This window comes from Protopterus annectens, chromosome 16.part0 (genome assembly GCF_019279795.1).
Source record: "Protopterus annectens isolate FY-2018-M chromosome 16.part0, PAN1.0, whole genome shotgun sequence".
Taxonomy (NCBI): Eukaryota; Metazoa; Chordata; order Ceratodontiformes; family Protopteridae; genus Protopterus; species Protopterus annectens.
Genome location: NC_056750.1, coordinates 635,077,145 through 635,092,599, shown reverse-complemented (window position 1 = coordinate 635,092,599; position 15,455 = coordinate 635,077,145). Strand labels below are relative to the sequence as shown.

At 35.2% G+C, this 15,455-nt stretch overlaps 1 protein-coding gene across 1 annotated transcript in view; it reads left to right on the top strand.

Moving 5' to 3' along the window:
* SH2D3C (SH2 domain containing 3C) overlaps positions 1-15,455 on the top strand; it is a 503,667-nt gene that overhangs the window by 222,517 nt on the left and 265,695 nt on the right. Inside the window, exon 3 of the mRNA XM_044058698.1 lies at positions 590-620. Coding sequence (XP_043914633.1) covers positions 590-620 — 31 coding nt within the window. The remainder of the gene's footprint in view (positions 1-589; positions 621-15,455) is intronic.

Genomic DNA, 15,455 nt, shown 5'->3' with positions numbered 1-15,455 from the left:
TTTCTGTAAATGTCTCAATAAACTTGCTCTCAGAGAGGACTTTCTTGCTGTCTTGAGAAAACTTATGTCGGGTTAACAAAAATGTTCTAATAATATATGTCTAGGCTGTACAGTTTCCAAGATATGACAATATATTTGTGAACATTTAACAAAAAAATATAATCCTGGGTTCGTATGCACTGTAATATAGTATTTATGGGAAGACCATGAATACACTGACTTTTGCTACTGTAAAGAATGCTTCTTACTGATAACATTGCTATTTGCATTGTTGTTATACCTTTTAACGTTCACAGAATATTTATAATTGTTTATGTTAAGCTTTTTTAAGTTGATTTTTTTAGAATTTGCTCTGGAATGCAGTGATGTGTGCAGGCTGCTAGAGGTGTGACATTTCAAACCTCATTAGTGGTTATGAGCTAGCCTCTTGTTTTACACTGTTTAGATTCTAAACGCATACAATGTTTAAATTGCAAAATACTATTCCTAGAACAATATCCAGAATAAACTGAGTACTAATTTACACTTTCCTACTATCCAGAGTATATGTAATGTTGTTTAATGTAGCCTTTCTCCATTTTTATTTCAGATCCATGGAATCTTATAGTGACTATGTTAAGGTAAGGATGACAAACAAATTAAACCCGTAAGGTAACACTCTTCTATGATCTTTCCCTCTTTCTTCTTTCTGCTGCTGCAGACTTGTTTCTCATTTTCTTCCCATGATTTTATAACGTATCCTGACATAGGTTTTCTATTTTTTACATTTTATAACCAAGCTCTTGCTACATGTTGAAAGGTTAAGTTGCACCTCTGAATAAAGTTTGTATCTGCATTTACTATTCATTCTTTTCACCTAGGAATGGTAAATGTGGTGATATTTTTCTCTTAATGTATTCTAACTGCTCAAACCTGCACAAGACTTTGTATACTTAGAATGTTTTCTGTCTCTCTTGAGTTGTGTTGATACCAAGACATACCTCTCAACTGTACAGATTTTCGCACTGTTCAGATTTTTGCCTTATATTTTTAGTCCAGTTTTCTTAAAATTGTGGCTTTTTGTCAAATTAGTGGTAAATCATTAAAGATTGAAGTTATAAAATAATGACAGACATTTCAGTTTTAGACTTCATACCCTTCAGAAAATTCATGCTAATGAAAAACCTGTTATTCAATCAACTTTCTTAGTTTGTAAGAGCAATATTTCAAAATTGTCCCTATTTGTACCACTTTTTTATGGCTTTGTCCAGATTTCTTTGAGGTTGAGAGGTATGACTGTATATATAATCATATTACGATCTCTAACTGTAAGACTTGTAAAAAAACTCCATTTATTTGCTACTTTAAATTTCCTCTTTAACCACTACAAACATCAATTATTTGACCTACTGAATATAACTATGTTAAAATAATTAAATGTATGTCAATATCTGGAACTTTCTCTCTGAGCCTCTACTTTTTTTACTAAACACAGTCTTTCCCAGTAATCAAAGGCAAAATTAAATAAAATAAATACAGTTTCTGATAGTAATTGTATTCAGGAGGGTGCTGTGATTTTGGTTAGAGATGCCTGTAATGCTGTAATCTTAAAATATTATGCATTAACAGTATGACTGAACCAACAAAAAATAAAGTCTGTGATGATCGTACAGTGTTAACAACAAATGAAATTATAGGCATTTCCAAATATGAAGTACTATCTGTTCAGATTATTCTAATCTCTTTAAGTAAACAATATTTCCATTATATAACACAATATCACGCCATCTTACCATATTTCCTTCATCTGACTCTATAGTCTGATTCTTTTTTTAGTGTATTAGGTTTCGTACTCCTCTGCCCTTTTTACTGTTACTGTTCTTTCTAGTGTCATGTGTCCTTTCTGCTTTATCCTAGTTTATTCTGTAATAATGCATATTTGTTCATGGCTCTTGAATACGTATGGAGAACATAATATCTTTCATACCATATTCTTCAAAGGTGGGCTCTGAAATTTGCATTTACCATTGGAGAGCAATGCATACATTTAGATAAGAGAACAATAGTTAAAAGATGCATTCTATTGATGTGGAATATCTGGGCTGACATTAGTGACACAGTGATTCAAGGTAATTAGAATTAATACTATCTGCTAAGAAGAGGACTTGACCCTGAAGTTATTGTGCAAAAGAACTGGTCTCAATTATTGAAAGTAAGAATATGTACCAACTTTCACAGTGAAAAGGATCTAAAGTTTTTGCTCCGTGTGAGATGAGCCTACTTCCACATTTACTAAAATGCTGGTATGAAATTATAGCTAAATACCCCATACTCTAAATCAGTATGCAAGCACAAAACACTCTTATATGTGAAAGGAGTGCTGATACATTTACTGTTAGAGTAAACAGCATTTGACACCATTACCTGTCTTTGAGATAAATCTGGTAGAAATTAATTTGGTGATCATTTACTGAAAGAGTGGCTCTATCCATAAGATGAGGAGACATAATTCAGACTCTTTTTCCTATAATGGAATGAATCTAATGTTTATATGTTTCAAAAATGGGGCTGCCAGTTTCTACTCAGTGTGAAAAAAAATAAAAACATACTTTTCTCAACTGTTGTATGTTCTTTATCTCTTTTAAAATAGTTTTTATTCAGTCAGCTATCATTATGGATCAACACTGACATTCCCTTAGCAGGGCATTTATATGAAGTGTTCCATAAAGAATGCTGAAATGATGTATTATGCATCATTTTATCTAGTTCAAACCTGGTGGCCTAAATAAGTGTGCTCTCACATTCTAATTACGACAGTCAATTAATGAAGTATTACGTTCCTGTCCGGTGTCACTCTGGACAGTAGCTCCTCAAAGCTCAAAGTAAAAGAAAAGTTAATAGTGAGAAAATGTTCAAATGAACAAGTAAAGCAATAGTTTGCCTTAATTGTTCAATTAAACTGTTTAACTGTCACACTGTATATCACAAATTCAGTAAAGCTATTAAGTTACACTGAAACAAAATCACTGTATTTAGAAGGCAGGCCATATAAATAGCACAGCAGACATGAAGCAGCAAACAGCACAATGAGTGATGTAAGTGTGAATAAGTAATATAAACTCACACGTTTTTGAGCCACATCATAAAACTATGCTGATATGACAGTGTACCACTGTAAGGTATGGCTAAAGTTAAATTCTCCTTTGGAAATATACAATGATACTATTTAAAAAACAATTATATTGTCGTGCTTGTGTTGTGCAGACTTCAAGAGTCTCATCTTTTGAACATATATATGAGTCAGGAGCAATGTATTTGGGATGTGTCACACTTCTGCACACCTATGAATATGGCCATGCATTCACAACACAAAAGATGAGCTTAGGTTATGCCACTGGTTCTGTGGTTGATGGAACTGCATTTCGGCTCAAGTCTGCCATTGGTGTGGTAAGTGAATAAAAAAGCTCAGATGTTTCTGCTGGGTTTTGTCAGTCAACTCTTCTCCCATAGATAATTTATTTTTACATCATGGGAAAGACAGATTTTACTTCAGCTTGGTGATTGTACAAACAGAATTGTACTACATGCAGTATGTAATTCTCTTACTTCTTTTTATTTAATCCGAGATCTTTTATTATTTTTAAACTCCTGTTAATATGTGACTCATTCTTACTGCCACTTTTGTTTTCTAATACCAGAACAAGTGTATATATATATATATATATATATATATATATATATATATATATATATATTTATGGGTCTACCTGAGATGGTCGACAAGCCATTTGATCGACTTTTATTTGGTCGACAATTCATTTGGTTGACAAGCAGATTTGCCCACCTCCCCAATGTTGTGCAACCCTGGAGTTGATATATATAGCTGGGGGGGTGGGAGGCACAGCCCCCCACATTGGGGGTGTGGGGGGCAAAGCCCCCCACATAAAACTGCTTGTCAACCAAATGAACTTTCGACCAAATGAAAGTTGATCATTTGGCCATGTCGACCATGTGATAGGGATCCATATATATATATATATATATATATATATATATATATATATATATATATGCCATTGATTTAGTCACCATAGGCAGTAATCGAGTGCATACCTCTCAACCTCTTAGAGTAAGAAATCTAGATAAATGCCCAATAAATGGCAGCAATTTTTAAATATTACTCTTACAAACTTATACAATTGATAGAATAACATGTTTTTATTGGATATTTTGCTGGTGTATCTTTTTTTGTAGCCATTTTGTTTTAAAAAGGTTTTTCATTAACATGGATATTCTGAAGGGTGTGAAGTCTGAAACTCAAATGTCTAATTATTTTTCTGACTTCACTCCTCAGTGATTTGCCAGAGATTTGCCAGAAAACCAAAATTATATGAGGAATATATTAAAATCATCAGGCAAAAATCTGGACATTCTGTGAAAATCGGGACATTTGAGAGGTGTGATTGAGTTCTGGCATTTTTGGTAATTTTTGACCGTGGTGAAAGTGGTCAGACTATATAACAGTCGAAATACAGTAGTTTGACTGAAATATAATTCAGGAATTTTTCCCCTTCTGTGTGGTTGTGTAGCAATGGAGCAAGTATATTTAATTTCTGGGGATGTAGGGGTGATTGAAGTTCCCCCAGTGTAAAAGCAAAATCTGAGTAATGTTTGGTGATTGCAAACGTAACACATTTGTTTGCATTTGCTATTACTTAGTTTAGATATTTTCTAGCTTTGATAGCTGTTACTGATGAACTTCTTTTTCAGTGTGTTTTTTGTCAATGAAAGTTCATCTAAGATTGATAGAAATGTAGATATGCATATGTTTGTGTGTGTGTATATATATATATATATATATGTGTGTGTGTGTGTGTGTGTGTGTGTGTGTGACTGTATCATCAATTTTTTTTTAAAGTTAAGATGCATGGTTGCCCCTGACCCTAACTGTGTACTTTACCTTAAAAAAAACTTTCTGTATCACTATCACTACAAAAAACAGCTTGGACGTTCACCATGCCCATGAACTTACTTGACCCTTACTCTAACCCTAAGCTGCACACACTCGCACATATACTAAATTTATAACCCTTACTTGACCCTAACCTAGCCCACATATATATACACATACACACACACACACACACACACACACACACACACACAAACTCGCACACTCTCACACAAACACTACATCTATACCCTTATCTGAGACTAACTGTAGCCCACACACACTCACATATGCACTAAACATAGCCACATACCTGACCTTAACTCTAACACACACACACACACACACACACACACACACACACACACCTTTGTGTACAAAAGTGCTAGTCACCAAGTCACTCATTGACAAAAATAGCACTACAGTTCACCTTGTCAACCAAATAAGTTTACAGTGTGTGTTATATAGTCTCAGTAACCTAATAGAAAACTGTGACCTTAATAAATATGGACAGTCAAGCCTTTTCTTATGCCCTACCATACCTTGTTGTGGCTTCTCTTGCGTCAGTTCAGAATGGCTGCAGTGGGCTTTGAAAAGGGTTTGGACAAACCACTTTTAAGGCTTGCCTTTCTTTTGACTGTGAATTTCTCTTTCTTTTTTTTAGCTTGATTCTTTATACTCATCTTTAGATGTGCTCTCAACACATCTTTATTTTTTGGGAAAGGTGAGTAGGTAAAACCCTCATCATTCCTCTTCTTCATAGGATGGTTTATGGAAACTAAACCATACTGAAACCATCTTCTAAGTGGAAAAACATAGTGTTCAGTTAAATTTCAAGTGAGGGTGATCTTTTCTTTAAGGTCAAGTATAGTGCATCTGAAATAAACATAGCCCACATAGTGCTCTTCATCACAGCAAAATCATAACATTTTCTACTACACCATTGTAATATCATTACTAGCACTAAGACTGTTGACATAGCTGCTGAGTTTTATTTATTTATTTTTATTGTATGCGTTTATTCTTAGATGACTAGGCTAGTATCCTCTTTTCAGGGGAGACCCGAAGTGGTATTTATACTATGAGGAGAAATTTGGCCAGGACACTGAGGAACTTCCCCTATACTTAGTAGTCAAAGGAAGGCTTTGTGTGTTACACATCCTGACTTCCTGTTCCCTGTCCAGGCACAGAGGCAGCCAGGAGGAACAGGAATAAAATATGCTTGATTCATCTTTATTGAAAATGGAGTAGTTGAAATGGTAGAATCAGTACCAGAAGTTTTTTTCTAATGATGTGGGTGCAGAAAAAACAATGACATTGGAAGAAAAGGAGATTGTAGCTGTAACTGAGATGGATTCAGAGGAAAACTTTCAGAGGAGATTGAAAGATGTAACCTATTAACTTTATTGTAAATGCTGTAATTTTCATTTTTTTTTCTTATAACCACAAAAGTTTTAATTTGTAAACTGCTGATTATCTTTGTATTGGAGCTTTTCTCCCCAGGACTCCATTGAAAACGGGTTCTTATTGGCCCAATGGACTATCCTGGTTAAACAACTGCAAACAAATAAATAAATAAATAAATAAAATAAATAAGAGAGACCGTTACCTCTGAAAAATGCATAATTCTAACCCTCCAATTGGGGGATGGGGGTTGTGGGATGATTATTTGAAAAAAAAAAAATGGTAAACCAAAGTGTACCAGAAAGTGGAGCAGCAATTTCATGGAGCAACATCATGGAAAAATAGAAGAATAAAAAGGAGAAGAAGAGACTATGCCAGAAAAAGTTCCAGAGACAAAAACTTATGCACAAACTGTTGGAGAAGGAGCAAAGAAATCAGAAGAAATAAAAGAAGAAGTATACAGTACATGTGAACAGTAAAAAAGAAGAACGTTTAGACAGATATGAGGTTTGGGACTCTGTCATAACACCTCTCGGTGTCAAAGCAAAAGAGGTAAGAGCGTTTATTTTAATTAATAAAGTGACTTTTTGTGACTTGATATTTGAGACTGGGCAGGCCATGGAAAAAATTGGGGGGGTTATATGAACAAAAGAAAAATATTTATCCCTTGTCAGAATATGTGGTGCAAGCTTTTTACACACAAACAAACAAAATAATAATGAGCCAGTTTAGAACTGAAGTTGAAGCAAAAAAACTGAAATAACATTTGTTAACTATTTGTAAAGAAGTAATGGACACTATAAAAATATATGATGAAAGAGGACTATGGACTGGGGGGTTGAGAATGTGGAGTAATTTTGAAAATTGAAAATAATAATGTTATACATGTATCTAGTATTGTTAATGTTCATGGTAATAGGGGTTTGTGAACTACATGGGTCAACCAAGACATAGGATCATAGGAGGTTACTAGGCTAATGGTCATGGGGCCCTTAAAGCCTAGCAAAGAGTTTATCCCCAAAAAGAAACCTCAGTCAGCACCTGTCACCCCTGTCAGTGAGGGACACAGGTAGAATCCATGGGACAAATTTGTGGTTTCCCATTCACTCTTCAAGGTTGTGGTTGAAGAGGGTCAGTGAGGTGCCCTGTTTGACATGCATTGGAAGTCTATTCCAGAGACGGGGCAGCCTCTTTGAGACAAACCTGTCTTTCCATCAGGTTTTGTTGATGTCACATATTAGATTCAGGCCTTTTGAGTGGGTAGTGTATGAGGAGTTAGACTTATGGATATGGAGCATCTCTAGTAGGGCAGAGCCTGAGATTGCCTTGTAGGCGAGACACAGACCACCCCTGAGCAATCTGTACGATACCAAGTAAAGTGATAGTGATTTGAGCCTGTCTGCCTAGAACAGGTGTTGGAGGCCATGGATTCTCTTTGTGAGGTATTTCATTGGCCTTTCCAGTTGGTGCAGATGTTTGGAGAGGTACATCCCAAATGGAGCATTATACTCAATTATTGTTCTAATTAGGGAGGAGTATAAAGAGGGAATAACCTCCTTTTTTCTGGATGCAATCCCTTTACTTATGAGATGAACCAAGTAAAAGGCTTTTCTGACCACTGTCGCTACTTGATGGTTGAATGCGAGGTTGTTATCAACCTGAGTGCCCAGGTCTCTCACCACAGGTTGTGCGCTTAGGGGGTTGCCTTTGATGTGATAATCAATAGAGGTTGTGCTTTTGCAGAATTGTATGATGATATATTTTTTTGCATTTTGTTTCAGGCCATGACTTTGGCCCCAGTCATTAGTTGCTGTGAGACCCTCTTGCAGTATGTTAACATCATTTGGGGAGTCAGCGACAACACCCAACTTACAGTTGTCCACAAACTTGGTTGGCCACAGGCCCTTTGTCTTTGCCTGGACCTCTGAAAAATAGATGCCAAACAGTAGGAGTCCCAGACAGATCCCTGGGAAACTCCACTAGTGACTGGTCTGCTATTGAAGGTGGAGGTGCCTGTTTTGACTTTGCAGGTCCTGTCAGTGAGCCAGTTGGCCACCCACCTGATGAGAAAGGGATTTACGCCACGTTGTGTTAGCGTTTCGATGATGCCCGAGTGGGGGATTGTGTCAAAGGCCTGGGCCAAGTCAAGGTAAGCTGTATATACTGACTTTCCCTGATCCAGGGCCTTGGTGACAGTCTCAAAGATGTCAACCAGGTTCAACAGGCAAGATCTGCCCTTGACGAATCTAAACTGGGTGGGGTCAAGTGCTTGGAGATTGCCTATGTCTTTGTTTATGAGATTCATAATAATATTTGGTCTGATGAAGCAATAGTTACCATTGGAGAAGCGCTCACCATTTTGTATGAAAAAGAAGAATTTACTGTGTCGTGGTTCAGCTTCTTTATTCCAGCTACCTTCCTACTGGGCACCTGTGTTTCAACATTTTCAACTTCTGGGCTGTTTTGGATTTATTTGTTTGATCCATAATAATATGCTCAATGGCTTTACAGATCAAACTTGTCAAGCTAATGGGGCAATAGTTTCCAAGATCAATAGTGGCACCTACTTTGTGCAAGGGGATGACAATGGTAGTTCTCCACTCTGCTGGAATGAAGCCAGTACTTAAGCTGTGGTTGAATATGGTGCTCAATGGAGAAGCCAGTTCTTGCTGGAGATGGTACAAAATACATCCTGGGATACTATCAGGTCCAATGGAAGCTGTGTTCTTTGCCTTGGATACGGCCTGTAACACTTGATCTACAGAGATGTGAGGTGCGGGACAAGTACCGGGGATGTTGAAAGGGCCTTTGGGGGGCCAGGGGGTGAAGTTTGTGCTGAACCTATCTGCTAACAGTTTGGCTAAGTCAACAGGATCAATGTAAGTGATACTGTTAAGTACTAATTCAGAACAAAGCTGGGCTTTGCCATGGAGGTTCCTGACGTAACTGAAGAAGACTTTATGGATTCACTTTGTTTTGGAGGTTAGTTTTGATTCATAATTTGTCTTAGAGGTTTTCAGTAGTGATATAATTTGCTTGTTGAGGCTAAGGGGGGGAGATTTTCCAATTTGGAATTTGTTCCTTTTTATCCTTGGGCAACAGTTTCTTCCTTTTGTTGTAAAGCCTGTTGATAGAGGATGTCCACCAAACAGGTTTGTGTTTCCTTGATGAACAGGTTTTAGTTCTATTGGGTATGGCTGAGTCCATGCACTCAGCCAAGACTTGTTATTTTTGTGGAAAAAAATGATCATTTAATCAATAAATGTGATAAAAAAGATGTTATTTATGTGGTAAAACAGGGCATAATGCAAAAATGTGATTTAAAGTACAATAAATGTGGCAATACTGGTCATTCATGATTAGAATGTGAAATGAATGTGCAAGAAAATGAAGTTAAACAGGAGAAAGAGACAGAAAATGTGTTATAGAAGAAAATGTACAAAAAGATGTGACTGATAAAGAGCTTATTCATGAAGTTAAAAAATGTAACAAGGAGAAAGAAACATGGGACAAGTGAAGAAGAAGCTGATTGGCACACAGTAAGAAATAAAAAGAATTTGATAGGGAACAGAATTAAAGAAAGGAAAAGAAAATTCAGAAATATAATGCTTAGAGAAAATAAGAAAGGAAAGAGGTAAACATTTTATTATACTAACTGAACTATTAGCTTTAATTGTGAACACTATGAAAACTATTAAGAGGAGACTAGGCATATTATAATGGTGTACTGCAGTAGATGCACATATTATTGTTTTAGAAGGTTTTTTTTTTTTTTTTTTTTTTTTTTTTTGCAGAGAAAACCAGTTTAATAAAAAGCAGAGCTTTCGGGCGTTTTAGAAGGTATCAGATTATTAACAGAGGAAGAAGGAACACAAACTGCTCAGGCATATGTATGTTATGTCAATAACGCATTAAAATGTTAGCTATAACCATAGTAGAACTAGGACGAATTATGGTAATAGGCTTGAGATGGAAAATTATATGTACAGAATTATAGTCTTACATGCATATGTAACAAAAAAGAGAGAGAAAGAATGTTTAAAAATATTCTTGAATTTGTTTCTGTAAATATGGACATTATGGTGGTGGGTGATTTTAATTGTAATTTAAGAAAAAATAAGAAACATTGTAATGTTAAAATGGTTAAAGAAATTATGAGAAGTGGAAAGTTAAGTATATGGGAGACTAACCACTGGACCTACAAAAAGAATGAAATTAGGACATAAATTGATTCTTTTTTAATATCTGATAGTTTAAAAGTTATAAAAAAGGAATTGAGTATGCTGGATTTTCAGATCATGTGGCTATATGGGTTAAAGTACAAGAAAATGAAGAATATATAAAAATAGGAAAAGCTATAAAGAGAATTAATGAAAAGGAATTAGATTTAGAAGAGAAAAAAGAACTTACGGAATTATAGAAAAATTATATGAATGTAATAGAATTTTCTGAGAATTGGACTCTGGAGAATTGGAGAGGAGAAATTATATATATATATATATATATATATATATATATATATATATATATATATAGTGTTTCTATAATGTATAAGGAAGAAAAGAAAAAGAGATATAAGATATTAAACAAGGAAAGAAAGAAGAGGTAACACCATATTTGAGTAAAATGATAAAAGAAGGAAAAATAAGAGAATTACAAAATAAGGAAGGTAAGCAAATAAGACTGGAAGAAGGAACATACAAAGTAATTAAAGAATATATATTGGAAATATTTGTTCAAAGAGAAGAAAACATAGAACAAAACTATAAAGGTGAAAAAAATTAAATAATGAAGACTGTGACACCCCACCACTGGCCCAGTAATCAAGGAGCCTCAGTCCTCACCACTGGCAACTGTGGGGGATGTACACACTGGGAGGATGACAAGTACACACACAGTAATGTGCAATTTCCCTTAAGAACACACAGAGATCACAGTCAGTCTGGGGCTGATTTCTCCCTCTTTCTCTAGATTCCCAATAAGATTCCCCAATGGCACAGCTATACAGCTGAGATCTCAGCTGAGTGGCCAAGCCAAGACCTCCAGCACCCTCTCTGTCCAACCAGTGCTTCATGTCTCTGCCTAACTAGCTGATACACGCACAATTTGAGATTTGATTTATACACAAACATACACACACACACACACACACACACACACCTTGGAAAGGCTGGCATGGGTTTACTAGCTATGCCCCCTTTTGCCCAGACTGTAAGGTATTTTGGACTGCCACCAGCCACTCCGTATCCACTACTTTAAGGCCATTAACAAAGGGTGTCCAATCTTACTGTGTAATGTTATTATTAATCCAACTGGTAGTTTGACCAAATCAAGGCTATTATGAGTGGCCTGCACAGTGTCACCAAATAGATATGCAAGTACTCTAAGAGCTTAACTATCTCTAGACACACTAACCACAACTGAAAGGTTTAAATAGACTTAATAATAAATAATAAAAGAGCAAGGAAATACTCAGTAAACAATTACAATTACTTCAGAGTTCAAAATCACAGGAAATATTTAAAACAACATTGCAGGACAGTTTTAAATAAACAAAACAAAAAAACACCTAAGCTGTAGTTCACTGTATTCCTGACTGTATCAAAGAGAGATTACTGTAGCCTGGACAGATGTGGTGAGTGGGTTTTGCAGCTGATGCTGTTAGGCCAAAGACAAAATACAAATTCTCTCTCACAGACTTCTTAAATTAGTATCAAATATTACTGCTGAGATAGCTTGCAGGATGACATCACTTTTTGTCACCTGACTTTAGTTCTCTAGCTAAACCTCCATTGCTAAAATCTACCAACATTTAACATCTCCCTGTGAAAACACATAAGGGCCCTTCTTAGATCTTGTGGCAAATGGTGGAAGTCATAAAATAATTTGCATTCCTCCACATATAAAGACAATACAACAAACTTCTAGTCCTAGACATTGTGTCTGTTACTGCACTGAAGCTGAGAGATAACATCTTTTGTTCACGGCCCAGCAATAAAGTAACTTAACCTCAACCATTCTTCTGAAGTTTGTAAGTTAATCACCTGTGTTTCAGTCTCCCCTGTTAAACACTTACAGTAGTGTATAAAAAAATAACTCTTCAGCACACGTGTCTATACAATATGACATAGAGTTCTAATACATTTGTAACACAGCCAAATGAATCATGTTGATATTCACAAATGACACACAACCACTTACAAAATTCCAGATAGCTGATCTGGCAGTATCTCCTTTTGTTGCAAAGATAATGAGTATTTGGAACAAAAAATAACTGAAAGAAGTGAATGAAATTCTAAAAGCTATTAACATGATTATGCAACAGGATTCAATGGAATGGAATATGGTATATATAAAGAAATGAAAGAGTGGCAAAAAATAATTTTTATAGAAGTTATGAATGAATAGTTAGAAACTGGAATTAAAGATAAAGAGATATGTACAGGAGTTATAAAATTTATATTTAAAAAAGGAAATAAAGAGGAGATAAACTGGAGACCTATAACATCGAATAATACAGATTATAAACATTTTATGAGAATAATAACAAAGTTTACAAAAAATGAATAAAATATATGACCAAAATGTATTCAGAAGAAAAGGTAGTCAAGAGTTATTATGGATAATAAGAGAAATAATGATGATGTCATAAATAAAAATGTAGGAGCAAAGATTATTATAGAGGATATAAGTAATGCCTTTGATAATATTCAGTATAAATTATTATTGAGAATTTTGCAGGCATATAATGTAAGCAAAAAATATTACAAGTAATAAAATCTGTTTATGAAAGGAACAATGTGAAACTAAATGTAAATGGCTGGATTGGGGAAGATATAAAAATAGAATATGGAATAAAGCAGGGCTTCCCAGCTAGTAGTGTAATTTTTTCATTAGTTATGAATGTAATAGTGAAAGAAATTAATAAAATGTCAAGTAGAGTTGGATACAAAATCATGAAGGAAGTGCAATTGCCAATAATGTATAATTTTATGGATGATATTGTATTAATTGCTAAAAATAAAGTATGGATGGAAAAAGTCAATGCAAAATTAAGTATAAATTAAAAAAACGGTTTAAGTATAAATAAAGTGAAAAGTAAAGGATTTGATTTTGAAAGTATGATAGGAGGTATTGCGTTTAATGAAAAATATATAGATATATTGGGAATAATATTCAGAAGGAATGAATCCAGACAACAACAAAGGGATAATGTACTCAACGAAGTAAAGGATATGACTAATTTTTGGAAATCATATAGATTTTCATATAGAACAAAGCACACTTGTTGAGCACTGTGGTAAGAGGAAAAGTGCTTGTGTTGCTAACATCTATATGATTCCTATTAAGTATGAAAAGGAAGTAATGATGATTACATTTTCTTTTATATGGGGCTCTAGACTGAATCCTGTCAAGAGAGGCATTTTATATATGAAGGAAGAGCAAGGAAGCTTGGGTTTAATAAACCCAATAGTACATGCAGTATATTGAATTTTATATAAGGTATTAAAAGGAATTATGAAGGAAAATAAAAACTTGATAGAAATAATACTATATTATAAATACAAAAAACTGTGGGACTGAATGGAAGTTAAAAAAGAAGTAAAAGAACTGTGAATGAAGAAATGAAAGAGTATCAAAACAAAATTATGTTATGAAAAGTAAAAAAGAATATATGTGAACAAATAGAAAGAAATGGTACTTAAGTATTATAAAAGCATTTTATTGCATTGATCTATGGAAAGATTTAGAAATGGATAAGAAAAAAGCCATAATGATGTGATATAATAACAATAGAAAGATTTAAGTATGTAAAAATTGTCTATTAGAAAATGGCTGATTAAGGCAAATATGCCATATAAAAAAGCAATATAGAATATGTAATAAATGTGGAGAGTTTGAGATCGCTGAGCATGTGTTTTTGAAATGTGACAGCATTAATAATTTGTGGAAATAAATATGTAAATATAATAGGGTGAAAAGTTTGTTAAAATTTGAGAAAATAAATATGGACATAATAGAATTTGGTTGTTATATATATGTAGAATATATGTAGAATATGTAGAATTTTTAACCAGATTGTTTAATGAAACTTTGGAAAGTCAGAGGATGCCTGAGGAGTGGAGAAAAAGTGTTTTGGTACCTATCTTTAAGAATAAGGGTGATGTGCAGAGCTGCAGTAACTACAGAGGGATAAAATTGATCAGTCACAGCTTGAAGTTATGGGAAAGAGTAGTGGAAGCTAGGTTAAGAAGGGAGGTGATGATTAGTGATCAGCAGTATGGTTTCATGCCAGGAAACAGCTCTACAGATGCAATATTTGCTCTGAGAGTGTTGTTGGAGAAATACAGAGAAGGTCAGAAGGAGTTGCATTGTGTCTTTGTGGACTTAGAGAAATCATATGACAGTGTGTCTAGAGAGGAGTTGTGGTATTGTATGAGGAAGTCGGGAGTGGCAGAGAAGTATGCAAGAGTGGTACAGGATATGTACAAGGGTAGTGTGACATTGGTGAGGACTGCGGTGGGAGTGCCAGATTCATTTAAGGTGGAGGTGGGATTACATCAAGGATCAGCTCTGAGCCCTTTCTTATTTGCAGTAGTGATGGACAGGTTGACAGATGAGATCAGACAGGAGGCCCCGTGGACTATGATGTTTGCAGATGACATTGTGATATGTAGTGAGAGTAGGGACCAGGTTGAGGAGACCCTGGAGAGGTGGAGATATGCTTTAGAGAGGAGAGGAATGAAGGTCAGCAGGGCTAAAACAGAATATATGTGTGTAAATGTGAGGGAGGGTAGAGGAATGGTGAGGATGCAGGGAGTAGAGTTGGTAAAGGTGGATGAGTTTAAGTACTTGGGATCAACAGTTCAGAGTAATGGTGAGTGTGGAAGAGAGGTGAAGAAGAGAGTACAGACAGGGTGGAAAGGGTGGAGAAAAGTGTCAGGAGTGATTTGTGACAGACGGGTACCAGTAAGAGTGAAAGGGAAGGTCTACAAGAGGGTAGTGAGACCAGCTATGTTATATGGGTTGGAGACGGTGGCATTGACGAAAAGGCAGGAGTCAAAGCTGGATGTGGCAGAGTTAAAGATGTTAAGATTTGCACCGGGTGTGACTAGGATGG